Source organism: Cydia splendana, chromosome 1 (genome assembly GCF_910591565.1).
Source record: "Cydia splendana chromosome 1, ilCydSple1.2, whole genome shotgun sequence".
Classification (NCBI taxonomy): domain Eukaryota; kingdom Metazoa; phylum Arthropoda; class Insecta; order Lepidoptera; family Tortricidae; genus Cydia; species Cydia splendana.
In genome coordinates this window covers 11,126,019-11,148,016 of record NC_085960.1, presented here as the reverse complement: position 1 = coordinate 11,148,016, position 21,998 = coordinate 11,126,019, and the positions used below count along the sequence as shown (strand labels likewise).

At 37.7% G+C, this 21,998-nt stretch overlaps 1 protein-coding gene across 6 annotated transcripts; it reads right to left on the bottom strand.

Moving 5' to 3' along the window:
• Positions 1-5,620: 5,620 nt before the first annotated feature.
• On the bottom strand, positions 5,621-18,575 carry LOC134790655 (serine-arginine protein 55). 6 transcript variants are annotated; one of them, XM_063761558.1, is made up of 10 exons: positions 18,489-18,575; positions 16,983-17,110; positions 16,387-16,457; positions 15,176-15,274; positions 13,210-13,291; positions 11,389-11,462; positions 10,568-10,753; positions 9,028-9,111; positions 7,873-8,007; positions 5,621-7,205 (listed from the first exon to the last, which is right to left on the bottom strand). In XM_063761558.1, the coding sequence occupies exons 2-10, from the start codon at positions 17,106-17,108 to the stop codon at positions 6,977-6,979; spliced, it is 1,086 nt and encodes a 361-aa protein (XP_063617628.1). In that variant the 5' UTR covers positions 17,109-17,110; positions 18,489-18,575; the 3' UTR covers positions 5,621-6,976. The 6 variants fall into 6 exon arrangements, with proteins under 6 accessions (XP_063617628.1, XP_063617637.1, XP_063617601.1 ...); XM_063761567.1 differs by having other exon boundaries at positions 15,182-15,274; XM_063761531.1 differs by lacking the exon at positions 15,176-15,274 and adding an exon at positions 15,006-15,152.
• Between the last annotated feature and the right edge of the window lie 3,423 nt (positions 18,576-21,998).

Here is a 21,998-nt window from a genome sequence, read left to right as displayed (position 1 = left end):
TTTGTTTCATTAGAAGCTTACTTTTGTGAAATAAAGAAAGGATGTGTTGTTTTGAAAGGATGTGATCTTATATTTTACAACAAATCAGTTAGCATCGGTATAGTAATTGGTTCTTTTTATCATTTAGTACTGAGATATAGTAGGCGCTAGTATGGTTAACGAGTTCGAATGCTTATTTCATGCACTGGTAGCATACTAATTTAGCTGTGAAGTAATACATTGAGGTACTATGCCCACCGCCGTCGCCCGTGCCTCCGTCAGATAAAATAAAATAAAGTCAAGCAATAAGTGGTTTAGCTATGTACCCCATCATGCCCCCAAAGCGGTACCCCATCTTACCCATACGCGTGCCCCATCTCGTCCCATGCATGGGGCAAGATGGGGAGAAAGGACTTTTTCTAGTTTTTAATTTTTTGAAATTTCAATATGATAATTAGATTCTTAAAAAAACTTTAATAATAAAGACTGATTACCAAAGATGATTGTTAAAATAAAACGAGTCCTTAAAATACAATACGGTCAGTTTAATTGGGCATCAAACCTTAACTACCCTGTCTTGCCCCCCTTCCCCTATCTTCCCCTATGTAACTAAGTGTAATGGAATCTAAGGTAACTAATTTAAACATCTTCCAAGGATCGTAGCGTCATGAAAATTGGCAGCTGTATGTAGTTCTGATGACAATACAATAATATGCATACATCGGATCCGATCCTAGAATCCGATGTATGATAATATGGTACTGTCGAACTGATCTGATGATGGAGACAGGTGGCCATAGGAACTCTGTGATGAAACAACGCAACCTAATTGTGTTAGGGGTTTTTAGAATTGTCTCGATGAGTATTAGTTGTCTGTCGTAAGAAAAGTACAGTCAGCGATAAAAGCTTGTACCAAAAATGAAATTTTTGACAAAAACTTATTTTAAGTTTAGTAATTAGAGATGCCACGAATATTATACCGAATATCTGTTGCACCTAGCTATAAAGAAAAATTACACAATAAAAATATTAAAAATAACCTAAAACTAGGTAGGTATATAGGTATATTTAATATGTATTCTTGGAAAGTTGTTAAACACGAATACCCTTTTTGATTATATTTGTTGATTACATTTTTTTTATCACGGGACTGATTTGATTGACAGTCGAGTTGATTTTTTGATTGAGTTGCAGCGGGGCCATTTCGACTGCGGGATAATTTCAAGTAATCGCAATATATCTTCCATAATTAACTAGAGTCACACATAACACATCTTTTTCGCTATTTGGACATTTATGGTACTCTAGTTAATAATGTAAAACATGGAAGATATTTCCACAACTCCCGTTGTGCTTTTTCCGGCCACTGCAACTGGCCTAATTAAAAACTGACTTAGTTAATCTATTAAACAAAATAGTATTTTATACAATCGTGATATAATAGAGAGCTTTTCAGTCTAGTACCGTGTTTAGGCAACGAAGCTTGCTGAGTTGCCTAAGTTAGGTACGAGATTGAAAAGCTTGATTATATCACTATTGTATACAATACTTTTTCTACGAGTCAACAAAAATAATACTTTTCATATCTCATGCTCTGAAAGTGGGTCGTTGTTGTTCTAAAAAGTGCGCAGAAAGTGATACGTTTCTGGTCTAGTGCAGAAAAGTGGTGTACTCCTCTGCGTCCCCGTCCCACAAGCAACTGGGTGGAAACAAAATGGAAAAATTGTGTCTTTAATTCCCCGCTTGGAACAATTGGTAATTGTTCAATTTTACTAATTTCGTATTAAATTTTTTTCATCGAGAATGATGTAAGTAAATTATTAAAATAAATTATTCTTGATTTCTTTTGTTGAGTTGTATTTACTCGATAACATAAGGCGGGAACCAAAAAAATTTTTTTTTAATCTTACTCTTGCGTAAATGAGCTAAATTAGGCAGAATCTTATACGGCCACAGTTAAACGTTTGTACGTTATTAAATGGGTTTTTTAAGTTATTTAGCAGTATATGCATGAAAATAAAATAAAATACAAGATTAAAATTGCTTATTTCATTCATCAATTGTTAGTTAAATTCTTAAATAGTTATTTGTTTTACAAGTGGGCAAAGTTGTTGTTTAACCGCTCGTGCTAATATTGATACCAGAGCAAGCGAAAGATTCCAAAATTGAACCACGAGCGTAGCGAGTGGTTCGAAAAATGGAATCTTGAGCGTTGCGAGGGTTTCAAAGCACGAGGGTTAAACAAAATTTGCCCCCGAGTGAAACACAAAAATTTTCACCACACCAACCCGAAGCAAATATCAAACAAAATCAAACCAAATCCAGATACGCGAGCAGCCGCGATACCTTCATACTGGTACGCACCCCGGCCGCCGCGGACTGGCGGGCTGGTCAACGACACCTTCTCGTAACTCATGAGGCCCTGGTATAATAGTTTCTTACTAAATTCAACTTTGACAGTAGTTTTCTCGATTTTGGCCACCGTAGCCTATGGAGACTAACAAGCAACACTAAGTGGTTTTCGTAGTCTATGGATGTTGCTATATTAAGGGTGTCACATGCGCGTTTCTGACTTATGAAGCAATTGTTTCTACTATACAACCTAAAATAAATAATTAATTTGAGCTATGGTTTTGTTTCGTCCTCTTGATCGCGGCGAGCTGTGATTGGTCAATTTCATTTAATAGTTGACTAAACTGTATCGAAATGAATATTATACTTGAGTTGGGTTGGAAGCCCAATAGCCCATACATTAAAAATAACCAATGCAGTTTGGTATAAGAAATCGTAATTCAAGAATTACAGTCGACGAGTAAAAAAATATATATTAGCAAACGTTGTGCATGTTCGATCGATGTCATGCCGAATATTCGGAAGTGCTGCCATTTACCGTTCTCGTAAGTTTTCTTGTGCATGATGGTTCTACATAGGTGGGCTACATCGTAAGCATAAACATCAAATTTACGCCTCGCGCCAAAAATCAGACGGCGCCTGTGCTGGCCCCTATCGTTCATGCACGCTCCCCAAGTCCCTATTGCCTCACTCCCGAGTAGTGGCGTAAAAAAGGAAGTAGGTATACAACAGTATACAATACAATAACCTTTTATTTTCTGAATGTGACAATGTAATCTTTCTTTATATAATATAATATACCTAACACATTCACTGTCTGTTAAACGTATGGAAAAACTTTTTCACCACACCAGCTCGGAAAGGCTCACTTTGCACTTCAAATACTGATAGCAAAGTTGCATTTTATTCACATGTGAGGCAAAGTAATCAAATGCAAATTTTGAGTTGTTTTCTTATGTTTGCTGGTAGATTTGACTTTTAAATGATGATTTTGGATGATAAATATTTAATAACATCCATTTGGATTTGATTTTGTTTGATATTTTACATTAATATTTGCTTCAGGTTGGTGTGGTGAAAAATTTTGTGTTTCACTCGGGGGCAAATTTTGTTTAACCCTCTTGCTTTGAAATCCTCGCAACGCTCAAGATTCCATTTTTCGAACCAGTCGCTACGCTCGTGGTTCAATTTTGGGATCTTTCGCTTGCTCGGGTATCAATATAATATATCGCACGAGCGATTAAACAACAACTTTGCCCCCTAGTAAAACAAATAACAATTTTTCATTTGTAACCGTCTAGTATCCCATCTAAATTTGTAAATGCCTATCTTCGTCGTTAGGAAAGATCTAAGCTAAGGGTGGTATTCCACCTGTCCAATGTCATTGTGTCTGTCTTCTTAACCCTTATATTGGCATTGTAACACCCGTGATAGAAAAAAATAATGGACACAATTGTCATTGTAAATTAATTAGTAATAATCAACATGGCGCCACGGGCCACGGAAACAACAGATTTCGGTTCGCATTGGAACTTTTGCATTTATTTCTTAGATTAGTATATATTTTTCCATAATCTACATTTTGATGCATTTACTATCTGTTAGTGCATAAATATATACAATGCGTTCGAATTTAAAAACATTTAATACACAGAACCTTACATGAAACTGTTATGTATTATATTTGATACATTGCCAAGAACTCGGAAATGTACATAATCGAAAGGACTGTGTTACATTTAATACATTGCCAAATTGTCGTCAAAATAGTTTGTTTTTTTTTATATATATTTATGGGGTTACCAAACATGTTTCAAGTATTTAATATTAGTTGTCGTATTATTCTAGTTATTGAACTTTGATTTTTTTAAAGTACTAAATGTTATTTAACTGTATATTCGTACGCTGTAACATTATTGCTACGCCGTAGCCCGTAGCACGGCAAAATATGTGTAAAAAATGCCCCCAAAGTTTAAAAAAATATAGTTTTTTTGACTTTTAATTATTTGTTTACTTTTCATATTTTACTCAACTTTTTGCTGACGACTTTTTTGAAACTTTACGGGATCAAATTTTCCGCCCATGTGATCAGGTATTCGTAGATATAATTTATTTTTACAGGTGTAATAGTCATCTGATGCTTTAGATTGCGTTTAATTAGCAATAAATGATAATTTCATTGCATTACATGTTTTATTTTTATTAAAATCCACATTTTTCTTCTAAAAAGTAGGTAACTATTTTGTCGAGGGATTGGCATTGTATCAAATATAATACATATGATTTTCCGAAACTGGAAAATCCTGGATTTTTTCCCTTATTTTTTAATAGTCTAGTATGCTCAATAGGTGCCGAAAAACTAAAAAAATGTTTATATTTAAGATATTTTGAGCCTTGCCAAGATAAGGTCATTGGGGCATGGGATCCCTATCCCATGCCCCAATGACCTTCGATCAGATTCACTTAGTTTTATTTTTTGTAGCTTATCGTATTAACAGCAACGGCTTTAACCCTTAAATGCATGACTTTTTCTTTTTGCCCGAAATTAATATATGTATCACATAATTGTTTGCCGATTCTAGGAAAAATAGTAAAAAAAATATAACTTCGATTTTCACTGCGAAATCAGTGTTAGAAGTTGAATTGGCTAAATCATATTTATGTAAATATGTAATTTTCAGTAATAGATATATATAGGATTTTTTTTACTACCATTAGAAAGGTACACTATTTGTGATATATCTATGATAAAGTTTTTAAATATAAAATAATTACAAACCCCGAAAACACCGTTCAAAATCACATACAAAAAATTATCAACTTCTGGATTTTTCCAAGCTTTCCGACTTTTCGTCTTGAAACGAATGTAATTTTTATAAATTAAAAATATTGCGTAAATTTAACCCTTAAGTCATTACCCTACTACTTGACGTTTGGTATAAAGGTGCGTTCAAGAACGTAAGGCTTTTTTTTTTAAATCTGTGAGCTGTCTAATGCTTTGTAGACATTTGGCAACACTATGCATTTAAGGGTTAAGCAATATAGTATCACATATTTACTTCAAAGTTCATTGTCTTCGAGATATTTGGCATCAAAGTTTACAATTTTAGGCCAAAAAACTGGTTTCTGGCCATAACTTTTGGGTTAGTTTAAAATTTAAACCTCTGAACAGTTTTTAGACGTCAAAGACAAACCCAGATAATATGTAGATTTCGTATGCCTAACTTTCATCCTCCTTTTGTACCAATTTAGTCATGTTATGGTAAGTACACGAAATAAAACCAAAATACTCGTATCGTAATTTATTCTTAATAGTCCGAGATCCCACAAATTTTGAACCTATTTGCTCCTTTCTAGCTAGGACGTGACACAGATTTGATAAAAAAAACGCAAGATCTGCAGCAATTTTCAGTCACGTTTCCACATAACTTATACACAAAATATAAATAAGATTGAAACAGATCAGATAGGTGCATAAACGTACGGTGGAATCTTAGTAATAAAATTAGATATTTACAAAATACTAGTTATATAAGCCTATCGAATAGGATTGCCTCCGATTGCCTACCTGTCGGTCAGGTAACAATGTTCTTTGAAACCGTGTCAAAACCTGTTACAAATTAGAATTAAAATTCCCTTAAACAATACTCATTTAATAATAAAATTATTGTACGTTTTTAAATGTAATGCACGAAAGTGTAGTGCTAATTCATTTTCACAGAAATAAATTGATAGTCACTTTTCTGTCTCGTCAAATAACGCCAAATTATTAATTCAATTGTTCACTAGCCCAAAAGTATAAACTAAATATCAGAATAGCGGTAATTAAAAGTCTGCTGTAATCAGTGATCGGCACGGACGGTGCCACACGATTCGGTGCGGGTGCAGGATTCCGAACAAAAATCTTAATATGGACGTGACTCAAATGCCGCGATCTTGTTCGAAAAAGTAACTATCGAGTGTTATTATTTTAAGTTTTTGAAGATTTCTACTCGGTAACCCGCACTATCCGCGCCGATCACTGATAATAAATAATGCATGAAATGACGAGCAGGAGTAAAATGGTCTTTGTGTTTCATATATTTGGTAAACAATTTTTTCTACCTTTACACTTGAACGAAAGCTACACATTAATTTAAAATCCTACAGTGAATAACTAAGGATCTATCCAACTGCGAAGTAAAAGGGGTTCGATATGGCAATTGTTTCTAACAAGCAACTATTTTTATGATGATTACTGAAAAAGAACTTGGCAAAACAATGCCATGTGTGAACCGTTTTACTTTGGCTCTGCTGAATAGGTTCCTAGATTGTGTGAATGAAATTACAACTATGTATATAATGGCTTAAAATTAGTATCTAAAATACTATACTGAACCTGCTTAAATTAAACCTGGGTCAAAAATGCTTTACACTTCACAGGGTAAACATAAAAGCTTACAGCCCTAGACGTTTGAACTTCCAATTGATCAATCAAATAAGTAAGAGCGAAGAGGATTAATTATATATAGGGCTATTAACGCTAACGCATTCGGCCAAAGAATAGCCATATATGTATGTGGTTTAGGTACATATTTAAAACCTTAATAACACAACATAATCAAGTCAGTATAGCACTAAAGACGATCTTGCAATATGTGTATGTCTAATCGCCGGAGCGCGGAGATCGGTCGTCTGGCGCGTCGCCGTTCTGGCGCGGCGACCGCGAGCGCGAGCGGGAGCGAGACGCCGAGCGGTCGCGGGAGCGGGAGCGGCCGCGCGACGCGGACCGCGAGCGAGAGCGGGACCGAGAGCGAGACTTGCTCACGCGACGCTCCTCGCGCTCTTCGCGCTTGGGAGAACCCGCCTCCTTGCTGCGGGATCGAGATCTTTCCCTGTGAATGAGATAATAATCATGTTTTATCAGTCTGAGATAGATTAATCAGGATACGAAACCAATAAAATTGACACGCTCTGTAATCGTAAAAATGTGAAATCAATCTAGCACGAGAAACCTAACAGGAAAATTTAATTTAACTATACTAACTAGTTTACAACTATTTAAAAACTTAAACAGGAAGCCGTCTACTTACAGCACACTAAAAATAATATACCTTTACACTTAAAAACAAATTGTTACAAGGGCGTAAATATAAAAAAAGCAGGGTAAATAATAAATATATAATGTAGTTATATAGGTACAAATAAAAACCAAGCACTAATTAACCGAGAAATACAATGGGCTCACCTTGCTGGCTTCACCTCGGTTTTTCTTCGAGATGCAGGAAAGCACGGAACGAGTTAAATTATCAAATTGTGCTATCAATATAGTGGTTCCTATAGTTGTAATTTAGATTTATTATAGCCAATAGAATTTATTTTACTAATGCTGACGACTATGTTGACACATCACTGAAATAATTACTCTTAACTAAAAGCAGCCGGCATGTTTGAACGTTAGAATTAAAGAAATTAAGTAAAATCATAATGTAGAAAGTGTTACGAGTAGTAATTTCAGTGTTACACAACCGTCAGCGGTATTGAAAGCACACGGGGACTCACTTGGATTTGGCGGGCGATCTGGACTTGGAGCGGTGTCCGTTGCGGTCCTCGGACTTGCGGTCGGAGCCGCGCGAGCCGGAGCGGCGGTCTACGCGGCGCGGCGAGCCCGAGCGCGACTTCGAACGGCTGCGATCCCTAAGCGATGCCATCGCGCAATAGTACGAGTTTAGTTTAGGTCTACTTCTACGGTTAACATCAACATTGTAGTCTACAGTCACAGCGTGACAGTTTTGGAACATGTTTACGTTCTTGCCAAGCCCAGCGGGCTCAGCACGGTTCCATTTTTATCGACTATCACTATGCGCGTCCCTTTCGCACTTACATACTAGTTAGAACGTGACAGGCATGGTGACAAGGGATAAAAACGCGACCGTGCTAAGCCGCCTGGCCGGCCTGATTACGCCACTTATGTAGTGAAACTTATTTCCATATAATTCAGCACCCATGGACCCGACTTATCAAAAGCTTGGTAATCATTTCAACTCTGACCAAATGTTGACACCAATGTGATTTTTAATATTTTTTTAATAATAAATATTAATTATAGATAATTAAATGCAACAACAACTACTACTCAGTATCAGATACATAATTACTAATAAAAATACAGTCATATGGACATTACACTTACATCTACCAAACTACAGGATTCTAAACCCATGTAAAGATACAAAAGTACGCAAAGTACTTACGTTTTTAAATTTTGCTCAGCGCAAGTAATAACACACCTAGCCAAATGAATACTAGGTTAATTCAATAAGGGCCATGCAATGCAATAATTGATATGATATTTTATTTAAGATTTAAATATCCATGCAAGCCAATATGCATGCATGCATGCTAAATAATGTGACGCAATGATATAAAATGGAAAGGGAGAAATGCATATTATTCCTAAAGTGGAGACTAATGATAAATAGGGTTAACAACAAATAATAAATGGTTTCGTGAAAACACCAGTTTTATTAGATGGTGCTGTTACAGCCCCCACTCTTTGTCTAACCACTGTACGTGATTATCAAGGGTATCCTTTAATTAAAGCAGGCAAGATTTTCAAGCATGATGCGTCTTAAGCTTTTTATAATCTACACAAAGTTACACATTAATCTACACAAAGTTGTGTTTCCTAAGAACTTCAAGAAACCGGTTACTCACTTGGAACGGGATCTAGATCGGGACTTTGCAGCGGGGCTCTTGCTCTTGCCCTTGGACTTGGAGCGCGAACGGCTGCGGCCGGCCCTGCAACGTGCAGTACTTAGAGCACAGGACATCCAAGGGAAAATCAGCGCAGGTGGGGTAATCAGAGGTATAATCAGAGGTAAGTTATCAACAAGGCTCTTCTGCCCCGAAAGATGGTAAAAATATAGTATCATCACGTAAGATATGCTTACATATAATAAGGATAGTTCGTTACATATGTAAAGCATTAAAAATTCCAAATTTTGTGGTAGTTAGAAGTCCTTTCCATAATTTCCATTATGCGTCTTCTATTAGAAAAGTTTCAGTAAAACACTTTTCTCAAAAATGGACGGCAAAGTCGACTTTGCCGTTTAAAAAATAGGTCGCGAAGCGCGTAGTTTATGGTCAGTCAAAAATTAAAAAGTTAAAAACATTGCAGTCTCGATTTTGGGACTGCAATGTTGCATACAAATTCCATTATTTGTCGAGTTCCAAACTTTTTAAAAGTTGAAATGGCCATATCAAACGAAGGCACAGGCCCATTAAACAGCCAAACAGATGAGTAGTACCGCGACTATTTAGCTGTCTCAAATAGGTTGGCGTATTTTCGGCAGAAAAATACATTTCTATTTTTTTATTAATAAAATAAAAAGGCGGCAAAGCAAATTTTTTCAATTGTTTCTACTTTTTTCTGGGAAAATATATACGTAAGAACGTTGCTTTTGTAAAATATTTCTATGATATTTATATTTCTTGCACCATTTTTGAGAAAAGCACTATATATGACTCGGCTGGAAGGCTACTTGCTGGCTTCGGATTCAATTAAACGGACTCCCAAGGTCGTCCGTTTAAAACGAATCCTCAGCCTGCAAGTAGCTACTTCCGAGCCTCGACAATAATGTACTATTAAACTCTCGCGTTTTGGACACATATTTAATGACATTAATCTTTCACGACCCGCATACCGCACCCATTCAACTCCCTGTTATAGGCGGTTATCACACTGCCGCCGCATTTCGTGGCGAAGTACGTAGCGACGAATTTGCGTGCCGCAAGGACGGTACGGTTTGCTTTGTATCTTCGTCCGGAGCTGCGGTGAACGACGAACCGCGTTTATGCACAAAAATCCGTACGGTACTACGGAGCTCGGTGTTGCGTACCCTGAGGCCCGCACAGCATCTCCGTCCGAAAGCGCGAACCGTCGCGCGATTCGCACCTTCGCACGAAGAGTGTGTTATATTATACCATGCGGTTTTTGCATACAAATCATGATTCTACAAAACAAAGTTAAAAAGTTTTTTAAACTGAATCTGGCTGCCACATGACGGCATAACCTAGTTAAGTGTGGGGCCGCAGTATAATGAAAAATGTTAATAAGTTTTTTCTTTTAAATAAACAATTCCCATTTTTAAACCGCAGCACCGGACGCCGCTCCGAAGTGCGGAGCAGTGTGATAACTGCCATAGCTTCTCGATGGCGTCGCGCATGTCGGAATGCATCGTAGTGTTTGCGTTACCTGGAGCGGCTTCGGCTGCTGCGGCGCGCACGCGAGCGGCTGCGACTGCGGCTCGAAGACGAGCGCGTGCGGCGTCGCGAAGAACGCCGGTCCTCCACCAGTTTGATGCGGCGCCCATTCAACTCAGTGTTGTCCAGCTTCTCGATGGCGGCGCGCATATCAGAGTGCGTCGCGAACTCCACCACGCTGAAAAACGCACAGTTAGAATGCTGTCGTGTCTGCATTGGGTAGCCCGCAGCGGCAGCAGTCCTCAGAAATGTATTAGCATCAAGGTTTTCAGCCCCGAAAGATGGTAAAATGTATAGTTTCATCATTAACAAATATTTTCAGTGTTATATGATAACGCATCACAGACTAGAGTCTGTGCGGAAAGAGAAGAGTCGTGGAATTTATGGGGCCCAATAACGACTCTTCTCTTTCCGCAAAGACTCTAGGTACTTCATACGATGACGTTGACGTACTTGACAGCAATAATCATCTAACAAGAACTTAAACAATTAGGTACATCTCTTAATCATAAATTCATAATGTATCCTGTAACTTCCCGAGAGTCCTCCATATTCGTTATTGATAGTGTAAGGGATGATAAAAATGGCTGTGACATACCTACTAACGGACAGATAGATTTATAAGACAAAACTATGAGTAGGGTGAAGGCGGAAACAGTGGCTCAGCTTGAACAGTGGCTCAGTCGCCCAAATATCGCCACTCTCCTGTTGAAATTAGGTTGAATGAGCCACTGTACCCGCCCTTTTTCTACCGAACCACTGTTCCCTCCTTGACCCTATTGCCAGTTTGACTAGGAAACCTTAAACACTTACCCCTCATTTCTGTGTTGCTTGTGCGCGTCAGCGTAAGTCACTTCTCCAGCTTGACGCATGTAATCCTTCAGGTCCTGCCGATCAGTTTAATATGTTAATGACGACTTCAGACAAGTGTGATAGAACTTTTCCAAAGGTTAGCATCAGATTAAAATTGGCATCAAGGATTTCAGCCCCGAAAGATGGTATAAAAAAACAATATCATCATGTACACACCAAGAAATTATTATTTACTTTGTGGTAATGCTAACTCTGGGAAAAGCATTTAATCAAAACAGCAGCCTAATATCCCTATCTTTTCTTAATGATAAAGATAATACTAAATAAAGATGAACAAAAAAATGAAAATAATAGAAATACGACCGCAACAATGTTTTCGTATTTGGCTACCATTCGGTAAATTGTTAAATGTTTGGAGGGTCCGTGTCCGAGGTTTCAATCATATTTCCCTCATTTAAGTGCAGCCTTGGTCCAATATGTCCTTTGTTTAATGATAGTCTCTTATTTGTTCCAATGATTTCTATTATATCCAATCAGTTGAGATAGGTATTATATCGTCGTTGTCCGCAACTCAATGATCTTTCCATGATACAGCAGGCATTGCATTGCTCCATCCATTGAGCAATTGAAGCTAAATGTCCTCTGCGGTCCTTTGGTCCTGTCTGGTGAGTAAAATTCCGTCCGGGAGTCCAGGCTTCTTCTGCATCCACAGGTTCTCTCTCAAAGCTCTGATTACATAAACAATTACACCTTAAAGGAAGACCCAAATACGAAAACTTGTTCGAGCAAGCAAGAGTAATTTCGGAAATTAACATGATTATTCAAATGATCGTCCACATCAATCGATATAATTTTGTTGCAGATGCGGCGCTAATATGTCGAAATGTAAACTTAAATTATAATAATGAAGGTATAAAATGATTTTAAATGGGAGTATGCACATAACGAGAGCGGCTCCTTTGTGTGTGCCCCCCTTGGTCTTGTTTACCTGGGCGGCACCGGGCACCGGGCTCGCGGGGCTCCAGGACTCCGGGGCGGCGGCAGCGGGGGGACATGGACGCCGGCAGGGGGCTCCGGACCAATCCCTCTAACATCGCCTCAGACCACATCTCACACAGCACTACATCGAGGGCTCAGGGCACGAAACGCCACCTTCTGTTGTTTTTAAAAATTATCTATAAGCTCGTAAGTAAGTTTGTAAGATGAAAGTTAAAATTATAAAGGACAGATATTTTGGTTAAAATTTAAAATGGTAGTTCTGTCCCTATTTGAAATTAAATCAAGATATGAAATTACAAACAAGTTAACAACTACTACTTTACAATTATTTTCAATTCTTAATGCAATGCTGTTTTTATTTGTTAAATAAATAAATAAAGTGAGTTTTTGATTGAAGATCGTGGTCCATTGGTCTCGAGATCCCGACATCGTTGTCTTCCTTCACTATGTGATTGTCATCGTTGGTTGTACTTTTTAGAATATGATGCTCTACGGCCGCTTTTCTTCAACAGGTAGAATATATTTGCTCCATCACATATGGTCGTCATGCTGTCTTCCAACAAGTGTATATCAATCGTCAGTCCATCAATGATCAATGGTTGGTTATCCTGCACCTCCAATTTGCCTCGTCCCATGATCCCGAGCCATTGCATTGCATGTCCTGCAGTTCCGTCCTCGAGTAGTTGGGATAGTTTAACCGTGTGGGAGAGGAAAGTCGCCCTGCCCTCGTGTTGGTGACCCTCAAGCGCCATGAGTCCAGACCCTGGGTGAGAGGTGATGGGATGATGATGGCCCAGTCTTGTCCCGGCGGGAGTTGCTTACCTGCCAGCTAATGCGGCTAGACAGATTTTCGACGACAAGCCGGTACTCCGTCCTCGTTGGCGGCCCATATCTGTAATTGTCACTGTTGTAAACAGCAACAAAAAATCATATGAAATTGTTGTTTTTTCTGTACATAAATGATCTGCCTGATACATAATATCATGGTTATAATCATCATCAGTCATCAGAGAGCTTGAGGATTGTATTGCCAATTCAAGAACTGAAACCTCAAAAGGAAAGCAGGTTGATATGGATATTGCATAGGTATCATTGTCTCGGCTTTTTTTCGTAGTTTCGTTTGTTTGACCCCAAACTGATATCTTAAGAATTGAGATACTAGGTGAACTTTACCATTTTTGTGTCATCTTATGAAGGCCTGTACTTTATACTTGTAGATGGCCCTTTATTAAAATAAATTATTGAGTTGGCATTACATTCCTTGCTAGAACTCTGGTATAGGACTGCCACCAGGGTTTACTCATTTTGTGATAGTCTATTTTCAAAAGTTTTCGAGTCAGGGGATTTGCCCTCATTTACTTTTAAAATAAGAAGAATCATCATGATGTCACTGGGCACTGAAAGTGATAATCTTTGCTCTGTTGTTACTAGATGACATCAATTTAAGTTTCTTGAAAAATAGATACATATTAGCTTTAGGAAAAGACGATTTACTCACAGGAATGTTCTAAACATAGAGCTGCAAAACACGACATTCCTTGTTATTAAGAGTTGCAGCCATAGTTATGAATTACCTCACAAGTATTAGGTTCCTTTGCACTAACCATTTCAAAAAAGTATGTTTATAAAAAGAATTTGAAATTTCTTCTACAATACTGTTATTTCAATTTATTAATGCCACACTAATTAGATGTTATCCTTATCAGTGGAGAAGCGGTTTACTACTACATAAGACATACTAGGGACTCGGGGAACAATAACCATGCTTTTGAATATGAAATTCGAATAATATGAATTCATGAAATATTGCAAATCACATACAATTATGAAAATTTAGAATGCATTTAATTGATTCATTCATGCATTCATATTATTCAGAGATGGCAGAAAATAAGAATTAGAATAAAAAACAGACCTGATTTCAATGGCAAAATAAATTCGCAAAATAAAAAAAGAAACAATTTTCCAAAAAAATATTACCTACTGAAAATAATGATTTTGTACATGTAGCATGTAATGATTTATAGTTTTGAAATTGTCATGTTAGAAAATTGTTTCTTATCAAGAGATATTAGATATTATAGATCCAAGAGTGATAGACTTATTCATAATTGCATATTACGGTGCGATGCCTTGGTACAGTCAGCTTCAGATATTAGCAACTGAGATTACTGTATATATCGCAACACAACTAATCGTGTAGTAATAGGGTAAAAGAACATGTTCGGATATGCTATTATGTATCTCTACTTTCACTGCTACTATTTGATGCTGATTGATTGTGCATTTGTTGAGGTCTACTAAGCATTTAAGCAAGTTCACACAAGACTGTGTTTATGTTTCACTTTGATTACCTGTTTTTATCAAAAGACAATAAAGACTCATTGTTCTTTTAATATTTACCAAGCATTCTTGAATCTAATTAATATTTTCCATCTTATTGTATTTTTAGCTTGAATAAAATCAAAAAAGGAGGGGTAACGTAGTTCATAAACAGGTTAAAATTACGTGGAGAATGATGAATTTTTCGCAAGGTACAAATCTCCAGGTGTCTCGCAACATACAGCGCTAGTATACAAGGCATACGCTCACGTGCAAAGATAAATAAATGTATCTACTCTTGGTTCTTTCGTGCGTGTAATACAGACGCGTCCCGGCGTTTGGGCGGCGGCGGACGGCGGGAGGGCGCCGGCGCGGGCGGCTGGTCGCGGCTGCGCCAGCGGTCCGAGCCGCGCGGCATGCCTCGCGCGCGCTCCACCGTCACCCTACAACAACAGGGGACACTCACTCGTACCGCGAGCCGCGCCCGCGGTCGCGCTCGGAGTGCCGGTCCCGTCGGTTCCGATCAGCGCTGCGGTCGATGCCTCGCGCCGGCTCCACCACCACCCTGGGGGCATCCGTCATGTTAGCAGTCATCCCCCGCCCCCTCCGCTCAGCCGATCGTCACCTGGCCTTCCGCATGCATGCACACCCGCCGACTCTTCAGACTCACCCAACAGGTAATAAATAACCTTCTCACATCACATTATGATGATGATGATGATTATACAAACTTTACATCAGTGACCATTAACTTCTATCAGAAGAAAAATAGCAATTTGTAAGAATAAATCTTATTTAAAAAAACCCTCTAGGTATATTCATCACACATACTGAGTACCTATATACTTTAATTAGACTCACGATCATATCCAACATTTATTCCTTTGCAGAAAAGCATTAAGAGTACAAGCCAAATAGTTAAATTGAATTACATAGTCTTCACACTTCCATACAAAAACTACCATCAAATATCAGTTCTCCATACAAATCTTGCACTAGTGGAGCCGGCTGATAAAGAAAATTAATTACAAAATATCAAATTAATAATTACATCATGATTAAACAAATATGGCCAAATAAAAGTATTTCTTCTGTTCTGAACATTGACAAATCACATATAGATAAGGGAAAATAAATCACTTTCAACAATATCAACATATGTACATGTAACTCTTAAAAGGTATATAGTAGTATATAGATAGTCCGTCTAAGCTACCTTTGCACTTGAACAGATCAAAGTGAGGGGGTGTCATTATAAACTTAATAGCCTGTCTGGCTTAATCAGTAGTAACCCTGTGACCGGATGAAGCTGATGGTCCCGGGTTGTGGGATGAGCATGGATATTCTATGTATGTATTTAAGTATTTATATATTGTTGTGAAGTACCCCCTACACAAACCTTTTACAGCTTCTTGCTTTTTGCAGCTTTTATACTGTGGGACCTCAACAATTTGTGTAATGTCGTATAATATTTATTTATTTATTTATTTATTGATAAACACAATATTTTTATAGAAAATTGCCATTAATTATGAGATTGACACAGTTTGTCATTGCACATGCGATACAGAGTTAGCTTGGTCTGACACTAATATCTTTTTCACTTGACTAAATGATATAAAAAAACTTTTAAACATGAGTATTAAGTTTTTCCTATAGCACAATTCTAATAATTACCTTTCTCCTAGTAAATCCTTGCCATTGAGTTCATAGACTGCATCGTCTGCATCTCTGTAATCTTCAAACTCCTGTGAAGTAGAGCAACAAATATGTACCTATATTGTTAAGACGTTTATAAAACATCAAGCCAGTGGAATTAACAAATCCTATGCAATTGGTTTCTGCTTCGCCAGTTGTTTGGATGAACTTTTGTATTATCTGAATATTTAGTTATAGAACATCAAATATCACTCAAGAATGACTCCCAAAATAAAAATAGTATATAGTAGAGAAGAGCAAACCTCTAACAGTGGCCCATGTTACATGTGTACTTTCATCCCAAACAGACAACTTACTTTTTTTTTGAGAGTTTAACTAAGATAGTAGATACTTCCTTTTTCTATCGCAATGACGCGGGACTCCCCGGGGTATGACACCTTACTCTTATTATATGTTAAAGAGGCCCAGAAAACCCTAAATATATTTTTGTTGCCCAATCTGATAACCTCAACTCCTGTGATATGATGCTATCAATATTATTATTGCAATATTTACTTATGAAGTCCAATCAAAAGGCAGATAACCTCATAGTTTATCAACACACTAGCACTTACCACAAAGCCATATCCATTTTTGATAAGTATGTCCCTGATTCTCCCAAATCCCTTGAAAAACTTCTCCAAGTCTCTGTCCCTGACACCGAACGGCAGACCGCCGACGTAAACTCTTGACCCCACCATTTCTGAAAAAGAGATGTAACAAGACGTTAAATATGTTGACCAATGGTTACACCTTAACCTAACAGCCGCGTAGCCACGCGTCTACAAAATCAATTCGTACCGAATATTAGGACAACCCCACGCAATACGTAAAAATATATCTTGTTCCTAATTCCTAACAGCCTAACTTTACTGTAGAGATGGGTAACTCAGGAGTGATAGATAAAAAAGATATATATCTTTCTCGTTTCATGAATCACTCTTCTTGTCTTTACGAATCCGAATGTATCAGTATATCCGTACCGCTCACTCCCTCGGCAACGATTTACTAAAGCGAAAGCGATGACTCGGTCGCGCGTCGACCGAAGTAACACGAACGAGCGACAGCGGTCGTTCAGGCGGATTCGGACGCGTCATTCGCTATTCCGCGGGAACGAGAAGTAGATACTATAGTATAGTATTTCTCGCTCGCGCAGGATGCAATGCAAATTGCAATGATGAGTTATTAATTCGGTTAATGAGTTAAATTGCATTGATCTAATAAAATGTAAACAAAAAGCAATAAGGTATTTTATTAGGCAAATATATTCTTGCGCATGACAATACGAACCAAATCAAGCTTCCTTGTGAATGTACCAATCTATATCCATCATGATACAAAATGAAAATGTCGCCACGTTATAATAACAATTCTGTCTCTCTCTCATTCATAAGATGACGCAAAGTCAGTAAGCGTCGATACAGTTACGAGCGGGACAACTGATACACACGGATATAAAGATATAAAAGAGTGATACATATCCCAGTGGTAAAAAGATATATATCAATCTTTTCCCTCTACTGACACATTTCGCCCATCTCTACTTTACTGGATATCGGCATTCGGCTATAATAAACGACATTCCATATATATATATATATTTATGTTTTTGGCAATCGCCGTGTCTGGTCACACTTCAGGTCAAACATTCTATGGAAACATTTCATTGTAATAATACCTATTGCATGTTGTTAACACTTACCAGGTAGCTTAGTTTAGGTAGTTAAATTATGTACAATTTGCAACAGATATACGCCGCAACCTGCTTATCTTTAAGCTCGGTTTTTTTGCAATAATTGCAGAATACAAACTCCTATTTTATTATCTTATTGCACATCAGATCACAAATGTACATTAGATGGCGGTAAACCATGAGGTGAAGTATTAAATTCAATGCAAGCGATCAATATTGCTAGTTCATTTGTTACAAAATCACCAACTCATACAATATGGCGGCGCGTGGCCTGGCCTGGCAAGTATTTCAATATCCGAAATTATGAACTTACATGTGGAAATACTGCAAACACTTATGTATAAGTTACTACTTTCGATTCACTTCAAATATTATTGTATTTATTCACTCTAGTCACAATAAACCACTATTTATTTTATAAGTAGCACTCCGCTAGCACGTGTCGCGTCGCGTAACCGGAAATGAATGAATGAATAAATGAGGATGGTTAAGGTGGCGTGAAAATGGCCACCATCCTCATTCATTCATTCATTCAACCAACCAGCGCCCGGCGCGTGTTTAAGAAGACTTATTATAGCCGTAAAGGCGTATCCAGATCAGTCAATTATCGAATCAGGACGTGCGGACGCAAACGCCAGTTTGGCTCGCCGAATTCAAACGCCGATAATGACCGATGTTACCGATAAAATGAGGTGCGGACGCAAGAATACCAATTTGTGACGCCAGTATTTTCATTCTGGGGCATTTTTTCAATTTAGAGGGCTCTAATATCACCATAAATCTAGAATTGATAATTAAATTGGAGATAGATGCCAATTTCATTTCTGATCAAATCGGTCGAATTGATCATCCCGTCTGGATACCGCTTAACACACTACCGCACCGCACCGCGACATACATTTACATTACGAGTGATATCAGAACTCGTAATGGTAAACTTTCTATTTTCTTGGTCCAATGTGTATTTGCATCTCAGATTTTGCTTAATGAGAGAAAACCGAGGAAAAGTTGGATGGACTGTGTGAGAGATGATATGAAACGACGCAAGTGAATGATGAGATGACGGGCGAATGAGAGGTAGGTATAATAAGCGAATGATGATTTTGCTTAATGAGAGAGTGAGACGCAATGCACATTGGGCAAAGAAATTGGCTACTTTCCTACTAGTCAAATCAGCTTCTTTTTTAGAACTTTTAAAACTATTTGCTAATATCAGTGGGGAACTGGGGAGACACTTCTCCTTTCGGGCAAACTCGGCTCCGTTCGGCTCAGCATTGTTCCGAGTAATTGCTTGGAGCAATTGCTCGGACTGTACTTGGATTGTCTGATTGTACTAATAATTATTAGGGCTGGCACCACTTGACGTCCTTTTGCGTGTACGACCACAGATAAGATAATCACTTGATTTTTGACAACCCTAAATAGCCGAATGATATAATAGTATGCTATTATATCATAAATGCATAATGCTGCTATGGCCTCGGAGTAATTAACAATGGAGCCGCCATGTCTAAAATTTTCGGTACAAAATAGTCTGCCGTTTTTTGCGGGGGAGGGGCACATCAAATGTATAGGTACGTCATGTCAGATAAACGTCAGTCCATACATATGGTTGACATGTGGTTGACCATTGGCCGCCTTTTCTCGACAGAGGGGAACGCCTGTTAATGGCGGCTCCATTGTTAATTACTCCGAGGCTATGGCATAATACGTCCCTAAATCGCTGTCAAACTGCTGTCAAACTTCGGTTCTGTAGGAAGCTATATAAGCTATACAGAGTGTCCCAAACTTATGGGACATGAAGGGGAAGTACCTTAAATATCGTAGATAGTGTATTTTGCTCAAAGAAGACTTTATGTTATTTTTAAAAGTTAGTAATTCTGCATTCATAGATTTTCTAAAAATTACTTGCTTCGTCTGGGAATCGAACCGACTTAAATGTCAAAAAAAAATGACCCTACTTTTATGATGCCAATCGAAAGAATAGCTAAAAAATAATAACTCTGCTTAAGTAACATTGTATTTTAAAAGAAAGGAACAACGTGAAATTAATCATTTTAATCAAATTAAAAACATACATGAAACTGCCGTAGTCAATTAAGTGAGTATTTTTTTGTAAATTAATTAATTAAATGCTCAAAATGTGATCCCTCTTGTCTTACGAAAATCGCCAATCTTTTAATGAGTCCGCTGCCTGTTGATTTTCTTATCATTTTATGGTGAACACTCGATGTGATATGGCACAATTCTGTTTGCAACTCGCCCACGTTCTCGTATCGCTTTTTGTATAGCATATCTTTCACGTATCCCCAAAAGAAGAAATAATTCACCATAAAATGATAAGAAAATCAACAGGCAGCGGACTCATTAAAAGATTGGCGATTTGCGTAAGACAAGCGAGGGATCACATTTTGAGCATTTAATTAATTATTAAATTTACAAAACAATACCCACTTAATTGACTACGGCAGTTTCATGTATGTTTTTAATTTGATTAAAATGATTAATTTCACGTTGTTCCTTTCTTTTAAAATACAATGTTACTTAAGCAGAGTTATTATTTTTTAGCTATTCTTTCGATTGGCATCATAAAAGTAGGATGATTTTTTTTTGACATTTAAGTCGGTTCGATTCCCAGACGAAGCAAGTAATTTTTAGAAAATCTATGAATGCAGAATTACTAACTTTTAAAAATAACATAAAGTCTTCTTTGAGCAAAATACACTATCTACGATATTTAAGGTACTTCCCCTTCATGTCCCATAAGTTTGGGACACCCTGTATAGCTTACTCTTTGGTAAGAAGTGTCCTATCTGTATTCTGGGTTATAACCGCGAAAATCGAAGTTCGCAAATTGCGGGCATTTTTCTCTGTCACTCTTATTACGCCTTCATTGGAGTAAAAGGGAAAGATCCCGCAATTTGCGAATAGCTGTTTTCGCGGTAGCCCCTCTGTACGGTAGTAAGTATTCAATTCTTATAGGAATTTGGGTAAATAAAGTAGGTGAAAAGCTTATAGTAAATATTTGCTGTTTATATCGTTTTTCTGTCACTTATAAAGTGCCGACTAATCGGCCATTTCTGCCAACTAGTCGCCGATTACAGGCCGGATTGGGCCGGATAGTCGGCTTTCCCGACTAGTCTGTACATCCCTAGTCTGCAGCGATTTTGATAGCCCACGCAGTGCAGGTGTTATTTTAAACGTCAAACTTCTATTGAAATTGTGACGTATAAATAACAAAATAACACTTGCACTGCGTGGGCTATCAAAATCCCTGCAGACTTTTCTTGGTCTAACTCTAGTCATTGACGTACAGTGCGAGTAGGGTTGCCAACTTTTTTTTGGTGGAATATAGTATTTTCCAGAATAAGGCATCAAAAATATAGTACACTTCAAAAAAATATAGTACTTTTAGATAAAATACTAAACATGAGTGTAATATACGTTTAAACGGAAATATAGTATTTTAGCGTACTATAAACTATATAGTATTTTTCCAAAAGTATATAGTACGGAGACCCAAAATATAGTACAATACTATATAATATAGTACGGTTGGCAACCCTAAGTGCGAGTGGCGAAGCGAATACAATTGTAATAGAGTCCGTCTATGGCGTCTATTTTTTTGCTAACTTTGCACCTATTTCAATAGAACAAAGTGCGGGAATGTTTTTACCAACGTCATATTTTCAAAGAAATTAACTTAGCCACGCTTAACTTTACATAGGGTGGTATTCCATCTGTCCAATATTTTGGTCCAATGGCCAATGTGTATTTGCATCTCACATCTTGCTTAACCTTTTCGACGCTGTCTGTGTCAAACACAAAAGCTGTCACTCGGACGCCACGTCACCGAAGCGCCAAAACTGAAATTGAACTTTATGCATATGTACGTCTA